Raw genomic sequence first — 17736 nt, forward strand, 5'->3', positions numbered from 1 at the left:
TTAGGATACACACATTCGACCTACTATACATTAAAACAATCATCTCCTACAAATCTGACTTCCTTTTTTGACTGCAAAAGATTTGGCAGACAGGGTGTATTTTACTTCAGTGAAGTACACCACAAGCTGCCTCATGCAAATCCTTGGGATAAGCTGGAGAAATATTCTAGACAATAAAAATGGAGAAACAGGGCTTCCCTTGGTGGCGCAGTGGTTGAGAGTCCACCTGCCGATGCAGGGGACACGGGTTCGTGCCCCGGTCCGGGAAGATCCCACATGCCACGGAGTGGCTGGGCCTGTGAGCTATGGCCGCTGAGCCTGCGTGTCCGGAGCCTGTGCTCTGCAACGGGAGAGGCCACAACAGTGAGAGGCCCGCGTACCGCAAAAAAAAAAAAAAAAAAAAAAATGGAGAAAGATTTCAAATGTATACTGCTAGGTTCTTTCTTCAGTCCAGTACTGTTTAACATTTCTGTAATTGACTTAGATGAAGATGTAGAACAACACTCATCAAATAGGCCAGTGATATAAGTCATAAAGCAGTAACACATAAAGCAGTAACAGAATCTGGATTCAAAAGGATACTGAAAGGATGTACTGTTGAGCTGAGCCTAGCAAGGTGAAATGTAATAGGGAAATAAGACTATATTTGGGTCCCAAATTCAAATGCACAAATACAGAATGGCTTACTAGCAAAAAAAAAAAAGACTCCGTGATATTTAATTGAAAGTCAGCTCAATATGAATCACATACAAAGAATGTGGCGTGCCTGCCCAAACATAATAGTATCTACTGAGAGACGGCACAGTACTGCTATATTCTAGTGATCCTACGATGCCCGGTGTATAAACAAACAGAAAACTGCTCAGAAGAGTAACCAGGGTCAAATATAAAAGTTAGATAAATTTATAGGCAGAGGAGCAGCAGGTTTGGCCTGAGGAAAAAAATTGAGGGGTTCCAACATAGGTGTCTGAGGTGCTCTCACATGTAAGAAATCTTAGACTTATTCTAAATGGAACTAAAGCTAACAAGTAGAATTTAAGGATTACAAGTTTAATTTCAATATAATAGTGATGGTAATTCAAAGACAGAATGAGCTGCGTTTAGAGTTGAGCTTCCCTCCTTGGGGGCCAGATGACAAATTGGCAGGAATGTGGTAGAGACAAAGTATCAGATGGCTGGTTAGACTAGGGGACCTTTAAATCTTCCAACTCTATAATTTTAAAGATGCTACTTTTCTAGACTTTCTCTATGCCGAACTTGTGGCTTCAGTCCAATTACCACTGTTTCTGGAACAAGCCTTATTTATACACGTACTTTCCTGTATCCACTCAGGCTATTCTATCACTCAGCAAAGACCAAGGATTTGTCTTCCTGCATCTATCAAAAATGAACTCAAATACTGTCCTTAATAAAAACCTCTATGCCTACCCTACTCTGATCTCTCTTGCCCCTGAATTATGAAATAGTGTTTGGCAGTTAATTACATACCAACTTCAGACACCTCTGTTTCTGTCTTAAACCGTTATTTAACCTTTTATAATAATTTCTCTCCTCTGCTAAATTTAAATCCCCTTAAAGGCAGACACTGTATTCCCTACACGTCTAGGGGTACACGGCAGACATTCAAAACCAGTCTTTGAGGGACTTCCCTGGTGGCGCAGTGGTTAAGAATCCGCCTGCCAATGCCGGGGACACGGGTTTGAGCCCTAGTCCGGGAAGATCCCACATGCCACGGAGCAACTAAGCCCATGCGCTACAACTACTGAGCCTGTGCTCTAGAGCCCACGAGTCACAACTACTGAAGCCTGTGCGCCTAGAGCCCATGCTCCGCGACAAGAGAAGCCACCGCAATGAGAAGCCTGTGCACCGCAACGAAGGGTAGATCCCGCTCGCTGAAACTAGAGAAAGTCCATGCGCAGCAATGAAGACCCAATGCAGCCATAAGTAAATAAATAAATTAATTAAAATTAAACAAAACAAAAACAGTCTTTGATTTTCAATATTGGAAACATTTTTATTAGAACAGTTATTTTATTAAAAGGCACGTTTTTATAGGTAAATGGAAAATTCACCATTCAAATCTGAGTACTGACTAATATGCATGACTTGCAGTTCAAATAGAGAACTACCAGAATGAGACATTGTCACCCACTGATAACATATTCTAACCAGAGGACTTTTAAAATAGTGAATCAAGCTCAGAAAAGTTCAAATTTTCCAACCTAAACATAGAGGTTGGTAAAGCTGCCTTTCTTGAGCAAAAAAAGATTAACAGAACCAAACTAAAGGTGAAAAATGTCAAGAAAAAAATCACATTTTAGAAAAAAAATCGTATTTATTTCTTTAAATGTAAAACGTATTGATGTGTGATGTGATATACAGACTGTAATTTTTTTTTTCTTTTTGGCCACACTGTGTGGCTTGTGGGATCTTAGTTCCTCAACAAGGGACTGAACCTGGGCCACAGCAGTGAAAGCGCCAACAGACTGTAATTTTGATTCATGTAAATTGGAACACAAGTTAAGAGAAAACAAACTAGTCACACAGAGCCCAGAACAGATGCTCACTCCCTGAACACCAACTAACAAATAAACGTCCTAGACAAATTAAAAGAGAATTCCTTATTAGCTTAGATATATTAATAAAGATTAAGAAATACTTACTGAAGATTCTGGATCTGACAGTTCATCCAATAATTTTCTTGCATCTACCACAGCTTGGTAAAGTCTCAGATTTTTGCCATCAGAAGCAACAAAGCAAGCACTCGCAGAATTGCAATATGTGCCTGAGAAAGTAAACACTTTGCATTATAATATATAGTTTATTTTTATTACTGGCTGAAGTATGAGAAAAAATATTCACACTTCTCTTTTTAGACATAACCATGGTCCAGAAACACAGATACAATTAATAGATATAAAATTATTAACCAAAAAAATTCAACAGATAGGTTATGAGAGGGAAAAGATGAAAAACAAAAGTCTAGAAACTCTAAACTTAAGTCTGATGCCTACATTCTGAATACTTATTAAAAATCTTCCTAATGACAAATACAAATCATTTTGTATATAAATAACTGTTTTAAAGCTTTTATTAATTTCACTATTAAAATGAACACTTACCAAGACAGTAACTAGGAATAAGAGTTGGAAGCCAAGCAACATTAGAGAAGGCTGAAGTATGTAAAGAGTTAATTCGTGCCAACTCCGATACTCCTCCAGTGTATGACAAAGGTCCTATTGGGTCCACGCGCCACAGAATAAGTTCACTGTAGATGGCATTCGGGTCGTGAAATGTACGTGTTGCTGCATTTCTGAGAGGTTGTTTCGAGGAACCTTTTATGTGTCTTACAGGATCCATGAATCTACCTAATTTATTGTCTGAGTCCCACTGAAAATCTGATTCAGGAGTCAGCAGAGCATTATGATGAGATGATGTCAATAATAATGGTAAAACTGAATGACATGCCAGGTCATTGAGGTGAAATCTATGACCACAATATCTAAATTTGTGAGATACAGTTAGAACAGTGGTAAAGGCAGACTTATCAGCAAAAGTGACTGCCCATTGATTTAAAGAGCCATCTATGTGTTTAGAGACCATCATTACTGTGGGAGCTAAAATGTTCATATTTGTACTGTGTGGTCCAGAATGCAGCTGTGATCCATGAGGACTGCATTCAGCCATCATGTCTTCGTGTAACAGAGTGTGGTGAGAATCTTTTGCAGCATTTATACAGGCATACATCATGATATTTTTACTAAGAGAGCTTGCATCACCAGATGGAAATGCAACAGGAATCCGAGAAGAAAAAGAAACCTGAAAAACACAATTACATGATTCAGTGCAAGCAGTCTGCCTCCTCTCAAAGTCTTCCAAAAATACTTCCATTTTCAAACTGTCAAACCTCAGCTTCCTAGCAAAATATATCATTTTCGACCTTATTATGGTCTAATCCTTTTCCTCTATTTATATAGTATCATATATTCATCGCGTATGAGAAAACTGAAGAAATAATTTCAAGTATTTGAAACCTGAAACTTGCCTGTACATCTAGATGACTACAACCATAAATCTAAACAAATACTGTTCAGAAAGATAACCGATAAAGATAGTAGATTTAATTAATAAAACTGAAGAAGTGGAGGTGATACATCCTGAGTCACATTTTTAGGGTAGTTTCTTAAGTTTATTCAAAATATTGTGAATTCCCAGAAAAAATGAATACACATACATTCAAGTACTCACTATCATATTTCAAAGCCAAATTCATTTTACTTAAATTAATCAAGTTTATAAAATCTGTGGTCATTGACCCCCTTTGGTAGCAAGTTATTCTCTTCTCAGTTGCTTATCAAAAATAAAATCATCGAGTATTTCTGAAAACCTGCTAAATCTGAATAGCAACTGTTTTACTTTTTTAAGAAGTGTAAAAATTGCTTCATCAGTAAAATATACCTGGACTTGTCTAAATATTCCAGGATTATATTCATCCAAATACTTTACATGCCACACTAGGAAGGTACCATCTACCGGGTGTATAGTAAAAAGCATGTCAGGATTCTTATTCCATTCAGTTAGCAGCATTTCGATCTTCCGATCAAGCAGGACTGTAGGCAGTGGCATTGGTACACTAGGTCGTGAACAGGTTCTAGGACTTCCCTCTCTTTCTCCATCTTCATGTTCTGATGATCCTGTACCTGCTTCAGATTCTCTATCCAGGGATAATTCTAAATCAGAAAATAAATTTATCAGTACATACTAACAGAAATACTATAAAAAATTCATTTACATACTAGACTATCAAATTCATTTACATACTAGACTATACTACAGAAAATCATTTACATACTAGACTATCAATAAATAGCATACTAACTTTAGAAATCATGAATCCCTTTTACAACTTATGGCCAGGAAAAAAAACCAAGGAAGGAAACTCTTTTCTGATCTGAACTGAAAATTACTACATTTCTTAGTTTTAGATAAATCAAAATTTCATTCACACTATCACATTATCTTTATTATTACCATTGTTAGCAAAACCTGTTACCCCCACCAAAAGCATGGCTTCCAAAGTAATACATTACTTAAAGCAATATGTTATAACAAAGCAAAGTTAGATGGTAGATGGTCCATAGTAGATGGTCAGTAAAGACCTGTGGAATGAATGGAAAAGTGAAAAGGAAGGAGGGGAGGAAGGAAAGATTACAAACCAAAGGTGGTTTCACAAAAAGCTGTCAGCCTGTAAAAAAGAAAAATCTGAACACAGGATACTAACCATGGTCTAGTTTCATATGTAAACCCCTCTCTCTTTCCTCCTGTGAACATTCATCTTCTCTATCTCCTTTGTCGTTTTCATGATCCACCTGCTTTTCAGAAAGTTTTCGTAATTGCTGCATAAATATTTCAGTAGATGATGTAAAATGAAATTCTTTGTTGTTTAACCAATGAACTACAAAGCCCCCATTTCCATCATCAATGTTAAATACAGTGCCAACCAAGACATTTGGAATATCTGTGGAATCAAAAAAGATAAAATTTCAATGTGAATTTCTAATGTCTTTTAAAATATTACATGTGCCTATAAAGACTAATTCCATTACACAGAAAATGTGATAAACAAAAAGTAAACATAACTCTAGCACGGTTTGAAATTTTTAATTGAATTTAATGGTAAATGAACTAATGGCATAGACATACGGAATTAAATTACTAATTTAAAAACGAAACACACCAAATGCACAAACTTTTATTGAATCCTGGTTTGGGGATGAGGGAACAGAAAGACAAAACAGAAAAGCAAATCTAAAAGACATTTTTGAGATGACTGAAATTTAAATATGAACTGAATATCAGAGATTATGGAATTATTTCTAATTTTCTTAGGTATGATAATGATATTGTGATTATGTAAGAAAATTTCCTTATTCTTAGGAGATACTTGCTGAAGTATGTAAGGGTGATATGCCATGATATGTGTAACTTACTTTGAAAACATTAAGAAAAAATTTCTCTCACACACACACACACATATAAACATACATATGTGTGTATATACAGAGAGAATAAAGCAACTGGCAAAATGTTAGCAATTGTTGAATCAAAGTGGGTGAAATGAGTGTTCACTGTACTATTCTTCCAACTTTTCTGACTGTTTTAAACTTTCCTCAAAAGTCGGGGAAAAATAATGCCAAGAAAGAACACAGGAAGGCAAGCAAATTTCTAAGTATAGCAGATTTTCTCCATGTGGGGTAACTGAAATTCATGCTATAGATCAGTTCACGTAAAACAGTATAATTCAAAAAAAAAAAATCTCCTTAATCCCAAATCAAATTATAAATAATCCATTCAATAGAAAGAAAAAGAGACTGGGGGGGAAGCATCCAGATAACACTCTTTTGGAACTGTATTTGCTAAATACTTATCTTTATATAAATAAACATTTAAAAATAAAATCCTCTGCACCCTGAAGCAATAGACTTCCATTTCAATAAAATGTAACTATAACTTTATACAACTATAGTTCTTCCAGCAATGTAATATGAAACTAATAGGCCTTGTCATATGTTTTTCATGCAGAAAGAAAACAATGACCTTAAATAGAAGCTTTAAATATGCTCTTGCCAACAATGAACCTGCCTCAAAATACTTCTCAATGACATAGGAGGAAAAGAGCAAAAAGAAAACATCAAGGTTAGAAGAAACACTACCTTTCCCGAAGTGTAGGACAAGAAAGTCTATGAGGGTACAAAACAAGATATGCTGAAATATAAGGAAAACTATGCAAAAATATACTTTGATAAAGTTATAAAGAAGAGTTGAGAAGAAAGAATAATAGTGAAAATACAAAAGGGTGGGAAATCACACTAATTAACCAGGCTGCCACCACTTGTGTTCATCTCCAGGTTCAACTAAAGCTCTAATTACTTAGAAACTTTGCCATATTGTAGACAAACAATGGTGCTCAAAAATACTTATTTGAAGTTATTCCCTGAGGATCACACAGTCTCAATTTAAGAAATGGCACCTTATATTTCTGTTCCAATTAAGAAGTATTTTAAAAGGAAACATGGAGTATTAGCATAAAATTAGAAACAGGTTATAAAAGTAGTCCCACTTTTCTATTTATTTATCTTATTTCAGCAGATAAGAAATAAAACTTTACTATCCTTTACCTGTGGCGGGATTGATGCTCGCTGCAATGTGAAAATGACACAGTACATTTGCGTGATGGGAAATGTGTCTTTGAACCTCATGCGTTGCCATCTGGTCATGCATTAATTCAGTGTGCGTTACAAGAATGGAAGACTTCCTTTGTCCTTTCCTTAAATTTTTCAAATGGTGTATTGTCTAAAATAGAAAAATAATTACTAAATCCAAGTCTAGGAAGTCTAATAAGTGCTGATCAAAGTACTTTTGATTATTAAGGGTTTTACAATTTTCCTCTCTGTAAAACCTGACCATCTTAAAGGAAACTTTAACTACAATAGAACAACTTAATATATTCTCCACTGGTCTTGCAAATTTTATAGTTCAAGGCAGTAGTTGCTCAAAAACACTTATTATCTGCAGAAACCCCTATAAAGATTAGGAGTCCAAAGTCTAGTTTTTACAGGATATTCCAGTACTGAGACGAAATTTACTAGTCATAAGGGTGTAAAAAAAAAAAAATTCCAAATCTTCCTACCAGGAAGAATATTCCTCCCCAAAATTCTCACTTAGAACTAAATAGCCAGCTAAATAATCTAATATATAACCTCTATTATAAAGACAAAAAGAGGGTACAAAAATACAGAATAACAAGGGGAACCTTAACTTAGATAAGAGTAGCCAGGAAAGACCCCATGAAAGTATTGACCTGTGGAATTTGTTCAAACTGAGATATGTGCCTATGATAAAAATTCTGTACTGGCATACTCCATCATCTGAACTATTCTGACACGGGACCATGTCAATTCTCAGCACAATCTTTTCTCCACACCATAACCCCACCACACAGCAATTCCTTATTCTGTCACTTAACAATACCGTGCTTAATAATAATATACCATTCTTTTCCTTTGTTCCTTGCAATCAATGAAATAAAATGTGGCATCCTCTCAGTTCTTTCTGCAGTAAAATAAAACATCTGGTCCTTCCTTTCAATTCCACAGCCCTTGTCCCTTTTCATGTGAAAAACAGTATCAGTTCTATGGCGTGTCCTCTGTCTCTGGTCTCCCCAGTTATTTCTTTGATTATACCTATCAAATTAGTTTCACTCAATCTTTGACATTTATCATTATTTTAAATTAGATTGCCAAGGCTGTGCTATATTGGTCAGTTATCTTCTCCTAGGAACAAAATGTATAATTTAAGTATATATAGAATTATATAGACCTTGCAGTTAGGGGTTTTATAGGAAAGGACATTAGAAAGCAAAATAGCTCATAAGTCAGATAATCAGGTTTTTTCTATTAAAAACAATTTTAACATTACTAATTGACAACATTTTATTAAAAGGCAGCAAAAATGTGTCAAATCACTGATTACATTTTATTTTTTCTTTTATTTTATGTAGCAGTTAATAATTCGATTTAACAAACACTTGAAAAGAAATATATTAGATAACATGGAGGATATAAAGATATCTAAAAGCCCTTAGTCTCCAAAAGCTCATATGTAATTTAAAGATAAAATGTTATACAAATATATACAAATTATTGTAAACATCTAGTAAATAAAGTACTTTTTCCCACTAATTTTCAATCAATAGCAAAACATAACTCTAACTGTTCTGACTTGTGCTTTAATTTCATTTATGCTTTAAATGTTGGAAAAAACTGTATAAATAGTGCCCAATCACAGAGAGCATCAGAGCAGGACTACTTTACATAAAACTTTAAAGGACCACATCCTTAGCCTATTAAACCCCCAAAATATTTTTGCTCGCCAAAACTGCAAAACCATTTTGGCTATGCAACCATTAAAGTGTTAATGTAAACGTGCAATGTAAAAGTATAATTAGTTATGTACAGAGATGTTTATAACACATTAAGTATAAAAAGCAAGTTATAAAACATTATTGCATAATATGATCTCAATCTTGTAAATAAAAAAAAATGTACAAACACATATTGGAATAGTTGGATTATAAACTCTACATTTTTTTCTTTTTCCTAATCTAATTTTAGAATAAGCATATACTCTTTGTGTAATAAAGTCACATGAAAAATTAAGAAAATTAGCAATCTAGGTTTACTATAATAAATTTCTGGTAATTTTTAATAATGTGTTTATCTCATTTTATTCGCTAATCATAATGGGCACAACAGTTCATACTATATTATAAATAATCTAATTTCTTAGAAAGCATTTTTGTTTTATATATAGTATTTAAAAACTAGAAAAATTATTTCACTTTCAAAATATTAAACCGTGAAAACTGTGCAATTATATAAGTTCACTTAATATCTTAACAACACCTTTATTCTTATTCATAATAGTCATTTTTAATTAGAAAAATAAATGTAAAATTTAATCCTCATGAAACAAAAGCAAAATATTTTTATTTTTAATCTGTTTATTTTTTTAAAGATTGCTGTGGTTTATTTTATTTATTTATTTATTTATTTTGCTGCGCCGCGCAGCTTGCGGGATCTTACTTCCCTGACCAGGGATCGAACCCAGGCCCCAGCAGTGAAAGCACCGAGTCCTAACCACTGGACTGCCAGGGAATTCCCCACAAAACATTTTTAATTACAACCAATTTCAAAGACTTTTACATGTTTTATTAATCAAAGTTGCCTACTCCTATAGATTTTCACACTCAACATGCAAACTGGAAGAATTAAATTTATACTATTTATCTAGACTACATATCTGAGATCATTACTGTCTATATCTGTCTTCTAAGTGACATAAAATAAGTGAGAATTCTTTGCCATTAATTTCGTCATTATGTATACCATGCACCATCTGCAACTTAGCTTATGAATTCCCACCATACTCACATTATCTTCAAGATTCATTTACCATTTTAAATAATACAGTACCTCAAGAGCATGTTGTACTCCGTCTTTGTGACTTCCAGCATGAGTAAGACTGCTGGCAGTGCTGGAAGTGGTAGTCTCGCAAATCTGCTCACCCAAAAGACAGTCTTCTGGTAATACGGTTTCTGCCCACAGCCGGCAGACACCATCATGGCATGAAGTTAATAACACATTACAGACAGAACCTCTAATGATAAAGAGAAATGAACAAAAGTTACTGTGAGTATCAATAACATGAAAAATTAAAGGCTATTAATATTTAGTTCTTCATCCTTAAAGATGACATTAATGCAAAACAGTATGATCTATGTGTAGTTATTTTTCCAATAATGATAATGGATTTCTACTGACTATTTCACACTCTTACCAAACCCCATTTATTACCTGCTCAGACCTGCAAGGTGGTAGGCTGGACATAGGGTGCAATCAGTTACCATAAAATAAGAACAACCTAACTGTCCCTGACACTCACCTTAATTCATTAAACTTATGTCTTGAACAGCTAAACTAAATGACAGTATAGTATGCTTCCAATTGCTTTAGAAATTACATTGTGTGGAGAAAGAGTATCAATGGAAGAGCTTGAAATCACGCACAGTACGGCTGTGAACATCATAAAAACTAGGAAATGGTCCTGACGAAGGAAACAGAAATTAATGCCAGATTATACATGTGCTGCTTGAAAACAAGGCTCTGGAGGATTAGTATCTCCTAAACAAAACAAAGTAAACATCAAAAGAAAACCTACATTTCTGTCATTACAACTTGCAGAATGACCATAATAAAAGATCATTAATTATAATTAAACTATGTGGTTTATGGCAGTAGTTCCAGCATTTTGTTTTATCCTTCTTATAATCTAAACAGTTATAAATAGGTAAACAAACTTATTAATAATAAAACTGTAAGGAGACTATAAATTCAAACTATAAATCAATTTCCATTAAGTTAAGCAAAAATGTCACAGCATCAAGCAGCTGAAGTGGTTTAACCACTCATCGTGAAAAAAAAAATTTTCCCATTAAAAAAATGCTTACATACAATCTGACTCAGTCAAAGGTAAAGTGTTCTGCAAATGTTTTCCATAGATGCAAATAACTTAAACAGATTTAGAGTAACCTTTTATCTAGATTCCAAAAATGTATATATTCCCCATTTTATCATTTACTGAGCACCTCCATAATAGGTGTGCTGTATTTCCCATCAAGTGCAAACAGTGCTCAGATATATTTAGCAGATGAAATAACCCTTCCTCAAGAATGAATACAGATTTCTAAGCAAGCATTTTTAGAACTGTATATATAATACAGGAATCATTGGTATGAGCTGTTTTGTAGTTTGCTTTATCTTCTAAACACTTTTAAGAGATGGCTGTAACAATGAAGAAAAACTTATAATAAATCCTTTGAGAAGTTTCTGTTGATAGCCCTAAGATAAGAAAAACTTGGCCACTTTATTCACTGTATGTATATGATATGCCTTCCCAGAATGCATATTACTGACAGTTTATTACTATGTTTTATTCTCCCTCAGTGTGTGCTTTCCTGTTACTTGCAAACGTCTCCTTCCTGGAATCTACTGCTGCTGCTGATACTGACAATACCAGCTAACGCTGCCCTGGCACACACAATGTGCAAAGGCCTGTATAAGCATTCACACTCACTCACACATTTCAGTCTCATACAACTCTCTGAGGTAGGTACTACTACGACCCCCATTCTACAGAGGCATGGAGAGCTTAAGAAATTTAGTCAAAAGCTCACGAAGCTGGTAACAACAGCAGAATCTGAAGTCAGGCAGTTGATGCCCAGAACCTCTGCTATTCATTGCCACCATGTCAATTAAAAGGACCTTTGTTTTCATTATTTTTATAAACATATAAGTAATACAAAATGAAGTTCTATGACACAGTTGTCTAACCTGGGCATATATTTGCTAGTTTTACGCCATGAAAAACCTGTCACCGCTCGCGGATGTGCCAAATAGACAAAGGAAAACTGGGTAGACGCCTGTCTCCTTTCCACTTCATGATGATCCGGAGGTATAATTGAAGACTTCCAACCAGTCATAGGGTACCACACTTTCAAAAGACAATCATCCTGTGAAAATATATAGGCCAATATAAAATTAATTTGTATCTACACATTTCAAAATTTAAGTGGTTTGAAGAAGCTTTAAAAATTAAGCTATATTGGTGTCAGTTTATTTATCTCTTGAAAAAATAAAATACAGTGTGTGTGTGAAAAAAAATTAAGCTATATATAAAAACTAAAATGTGACCTATACATAATACAAAACTAAACCTAAAATGATGTTTATTATTCTAAATAATACCATTCTTGAGAAATAAATGGTCAGTGTGCTCATTATTAATCTTCTCTACACAAAGGTACTTTTCAAACAGAGATTGAAGCCAAATTCCCCCACTTCAATACACAAGGGTCACTGTAAAGAAAGGACTCTGGAACCAGATGCTAGCCTGGATAAGAAAGAGGCCATGTTATCTGTCACTGTTATCATCTCCATTTTGAAGAGATCTGAAAGGATGAGACAAACCCTTTTTAAATATGAATTGCTTCTTACTCTAAATCAGGACTCAGCAAACTCTTCCTGTAAAAGGCCAAGTAAGTTAGGCTTTGTGGACCACACAGCCTGTGACACAGATTCTCCTTGGGTTGTTTTTTTTTTAAGAACCCTTCAAAAATGTAAAATCCATTCTTGGTTCATGGGCCATAGTGTTCTGATTCCTACTCTAAATGACCAAGCGGAGTTTATCCCAGCAAAGTGAAGTGGGTTTAACACTGGAAAAATCAGTAATTGCATTTCATCATAGTAACAGAATGAAAAAGAAAACCTAAGTAATTAACTCACTATATGCAGGAACAGCACTTGACAAAAGTAAACACTAATTCATCGGGGAGAACAACACTCTCAGCATATAGGAATAGGAAAAATAAAAGGGAACATATACAACATGATCAAGTTGAGTGACTCTACAATAAACCTACAACTTACGTCATATATAATGGTGCAAGACAATGCTTTTCCCGTAAAATTGGGAGCAATACAAGAATGTCTGCTCTCATCAGTTCTACTCAACATTGTACAAGAGGTCCTAGTACTTGCAATATATTGGGTAAGGGAAAAAAATAAAAGGTATACAGATTAGAAAGGAAGAAGTAAAATTGTCTTTTTTCACAAAATCCTAAGAAAACTACCCAAAAAGGCTGCTAGAACTGATAAGCAAGGTAATAAGACTAAGGATCAAAATTCAAAAATCAATTCTATTTCTATATTTAACAATAATTAGCAATGTAATTTCTGTAAATACTTTTTACATTAGGAAGATAAACTTAAATTGTGTACCCTGAAAACTATGAAACGCCGCTAAGAGAAAGAAAACCTAAATAAAAAGAGAAACATACCACATTCGTAGATAAGAAGACCAAACGTGGGACTTCCATAGTGGCGCAGCGGTTAAGAATCCGCCTGCCAATGCAGGGAACATGGGTCGATCCCTGGTCCGGGAAGATCCCACATGCTGTGGAGCAACTAAGCCCATGCACCACAACTACTGAGCCTGCGTTCTAGAGCCCACGAGCCACAACTACTGAAGCCCATGCGCCTAGAGCCCCCACTCTGCAACAAGAGAAGTCACCACAATAAGAAGCCTGCACACCGCAACGAAGAGTAGCCTCTACTCGTTGCAACTAGAGAAAGCCCACGTACAGCAACGAAGACCCAAAGCAGCCAAAAATTAATTATTTTAAAATTTTAAAAAAAAGACCAAATGTTACTAATGTACAATTCTTCCCAAATTGTTCTATAGAGATACAATGTATATAAATAGTATCAAAATCACAGCAGGCTTTTTTGTAGAAACTGACAAAATCTGTATGGAAATCAAAGGACTGACACCACCAAAAATATTTTAAAAGAAAAGTACAAAGAGGAAACTACTTGTTTTTGGAACTAACTATAAAGCCACAATAATCAAGACACATAATATTAGCGTAAGGGGATACACACACACACACACACACACACACATATCACAATGGAACAAAACAGAGAGGCCAGGATTAGATCCACACACGTATGGAAAGCTGATTTTCAACAAAGTTGTCTAGGAAATTCAATGAAGAGTGGATTGCCTTTTTAAAATGCCACTGAAATATCTTGATATACCTTTGCGGAAAAACTGACTTCAAATCAAATGCAAAAAAACCAAAATGTAAAAGTCAAAACTATAAAACCTCTAAAAGAAAACATAGTAAAATATCTTTGTGATTTCAAGGTAGACAAAGATTTTTTAAATCTAGGCCACAAAAAGCACAAACCAATTTTTTAAAATTGATGTTGGATTTCTTCAAAATTAAAAACTTCTGCACATCAAAAGACATCATTTAAAAAAAATTAAAAGGCAAGTTACAGACTGGGAGGAAATATATATAATAGATTTATCTTTCAATTGTACTAAATATACAAAGAACTCATAATTCTATAATAATGAGAAAACAAACCCAATTTTTTTAATGGGCAAAGGACAAATAAACACTTTACCAAAAAAAAAAGTATACAGACAGGCAATAAGCATGTGCTCAACATCATCAGAAATCAGAGAAATACATATGAAAACCACAATAAGACACCACTACCCAGACTATTAGAATGGCTAATATTAAAAAGGCTGACAATGCCAAATGTTGGCAAGAAAGTGGAGCAACTGATATTATTCAATTGTTGGTGAGTATGCAAAATGGTACAACTTTGGAAAGCGCCTGGTACTTTTTTGTAAAGTACCATGTGACCCAACAATTCCACTCATAGGTATTTTTTACCCATGAGAAGTGAAATGTTTATACAAAGACTTGCAAATGAATGGTCATAGTAGCTTTGTTCATTTTAGCCTAAAACTCCATACAACCTATATGTCAATCAACAGGTGAATGGATAAACAAATTATGATATATCCATATAACAGAATACAACTCAAATAAAAAGAACAAATTACTGATGCACACAACACAGATGAATCGCAAAACACTGTGCTAAGTGCAAGAACTCAGACACAATAGAGTATACGACACAATTTCATTTACATACAACTCTAGTGAAGACCAATCTAATCAATAGTGATAGAAAGCAGAGCAGCTATTTATTATCTGGAACTAGGAATAGGAGTAAGGATTAATTGGGAAGAAGCAAAAGGAAACCTTTTGAGATGGTGTAAGTGTCCAATAACTAGATCGTGGTGGTGATTACATAGGTCTTTAAATTTGTCAAAATATACTGAACTGCACATTTAAAAAATAATTTCATTTTATGTTAATTATACCTTTTAGGTTAATTACATATGGTTTAATTATACCATATAAAGTTAATTATAAAAAAGACATAACAAGATTTATATAAAAGGATGTTCATTTTTAATGGCAATAGAAAAAAATGAGAACTACTAAATGTTCATTAATAGTTATCTGGTTAAGTTAAACTATGGTATACATTCATTCATATAATGGCAAATTATGTTGCCTTTAAAAAGAAAAGATATATCTGTATTGACACATCAATCTATGATACAGTAAGTGAATAAATCAGCTTAAAGAATATGTACACACACACACTTCTGTGTGGTTTACGAAGGCATCAAAAAGTCTGAAAGAATATATATTAAACAGAGAACAGTGGCCATTTTTTTTTTACTGGGGGTATGGCTATTTGGCTGGAGATTTTCATTTTCTCTGCATGTTCCTCTTAATAATAAATACATATTATGTTAAAGAAGTAAAGATATTTCCATGTTAAAGGGGGAATAAAGGGCTTCCCTGGTGGCGCAGTAGTTGAGAGTCCGCCTAACGATGCAGGGGACACGGGTTCGTGGCCTGGTCTGGGAAGATCCCACATGCCGCGGAGTGGCTGGGCCCGTGAGCCATGGCCGCTGAGCCTGCACGTCCAGAGCCTGTGCTCTGCAACGAGAGAGGCCGCGGCAGTGAGAGGCCCGCGTACCGCAAAAAAAAAAAGGGGGGGGGGGATAAAGGTCAATAAGCCAATCCTTAAATAACCAAAACACTAAATCTAGGTACAGAGGCACGCTCTCAAGAGGAGGAAAAGCTTCAGGGAACATTCTGTAGCCAGCTGCTTCCCTTCCCGCCAAAATCACCCTCCTCAAAAATTCTTCTCACCTTAGCTCTTAGAAAGCCCAGTTTTTTTCTCAAAAGAGTAATCCTCTATTAAAGAAAAATGGTTTTGAAAAAAACCAAGGTATTTTAAGTTACATTCAAATTTTAAAAAATAGAAATTTTAGAAAGTGTTCAGATATAAACTTCATAAACATGAACAGTATTTTTTATTGAACAAATATAATGCTTTACAATTTTCAAAAGTTTCACACACACGATTTCATATAATCCCGTAATAACCCCCTTTTAAAATCCCCTACCCCTACACTGCCCTCTCCCACTTCCCTCTCCCCACTGGTAACCACTAGTTTGTTCTCTGTATCTGTGAGTCTGCTTTTTTGTTTTATTCACTAGTTTGTCATATTTTTTAGATTCCACATATAAGTGATATCATACAGTATTTGTCTCTCTGACTTATTTCACTTAGTGTAATGCCCTCCAAGTCCACCCATGTTGCTGCAAATGGCAAAATTTCATTCTTTTTTATGGCTGAGTTGTATTTCATTGTGTGTATATACACACACATACCATGGAGGGCCCAAATCAATAAAATCAGAAATGGAAAAGGAGAAGTTATAACTGACACCACAGAAATACAAAGGATCATAAGAGACTACTACAAGCAAATATACACCAATAAAATGAACAACCTAGAAGAAATGGACAAATTCTTAGAAAGGTACAAACTCCCAAGACTGAACCAGGAAGAAATAGAAAATATGAACAGGCCAATTACCAGTAATGAAATTGAATCAGTAATTTTAAAACTCCCAATAAACAAAAGTCCAGGACCAGATGGCTTCACTGGTGAATTCTACCAAACATTTAGAGAAGACTTAACACCTATGCTTATGAAACTATTCCAAAACACTGCAGAGGAAAGAATACTGCTGAACTCATTCTATGAGGCTGGCATCACCCTGATACAAAAACCAGACAAAGATATCACAAAAAAAGAAAATTACAGGCCATTATCACTGATGAACATAGATGCAAAAATCCTCAACAGGGCTTCCCTGGTGGCCCAGTGGTTAAGAGTCCGCCTGCCAATGCAGGGGACACGGGTTCGTGCCCTGGTCCGGGAAGATCCCACATGCCACGGAGCGGCTGGGCCCGTGAGCCATGGCCGCTGAGCCTGCGCGTCCGGAGCCTGTGCTCCACAACGGGAGAGGCCACAACAGTGAGAGAGGCCCGCGTACCGCAAAAAAAAAAAAAAAAAAAAATCCTCAACAAAATATTAGCAAACCAAATCCAACAACACATTAAAAGGATCATACACCATGATCAGGTGGGATTTATCCCAGGGAGGCAAGGGGTTTTCAATATCTGCAGATCAATGTGATATACCACATTAATGAACTGAAGAATAAAAACCATATGATCATCTCAATAGATGCAGAAAAAGCTTCTGACAAAATTCAACACCCATTAATGATAAAAACTCTCCAGAAAGTAGGCATAGAGGGAACCTACCTCAACATAATAAAGGTCATATATGACAAGCCCACAGCTAACATCATACT

General features: G+C 35.0%; 1 protein-coding gene across 8 annotated transcripts in view; it reads right to left on the bottom strand.

The window, feature by feature from the left end:
* Nucleotides 1-17736, bottom strand: part of DMXL2 (Dmx like 2) — a gene marked incomplete at both ends in the record, with an annotated part of 159764 nt that overhangs the window by 88839 nt on the left and 53189 nt on the right. For 7 of the 8 annotated variants that reach the window (XM_082647540.1, XM_082647539.1, XM_082647536.1 and 4 more), the window contains 7 exons: nt 2664-2785; nt 3123-3819; nt 4459-4730; nt 5282-5518; nt 7179-7353; nt 10035-10218; nt 11952-12130. In XM_082647540.1, the coding sequence (XP_082503666.1) occupies nt 2664-2785; nt 3123-3819; nt 4459-4730; nt 5282-5518; nt 7179-7353; nt 10035-10218; nt 11952-12130 (1866 nt within the window). The remainder of the gene's footprint in view (nt 1-2663; nt 2786-3122; nt 3820-4458; nt 4731-5281; nt 5519-7178; nt 7354-10034; nt 10219-11951; nt 12131-17736) is intronic. The other variant, XM_082647538.1, reaches the window with a different exon arrangement.

The sequence above is a fragment of the Grampus griseus genome (genome assembly GCF_964374135.1).
Source record: "Grampus griseus genome assembly, chromosome: 2".
Classification (NCBI taxonomy): Eukaryota; Metazoa; Chordata; class Mammalia; order Artiodactyla; family Delphinidae; genus Grampus; species Grampus griseus.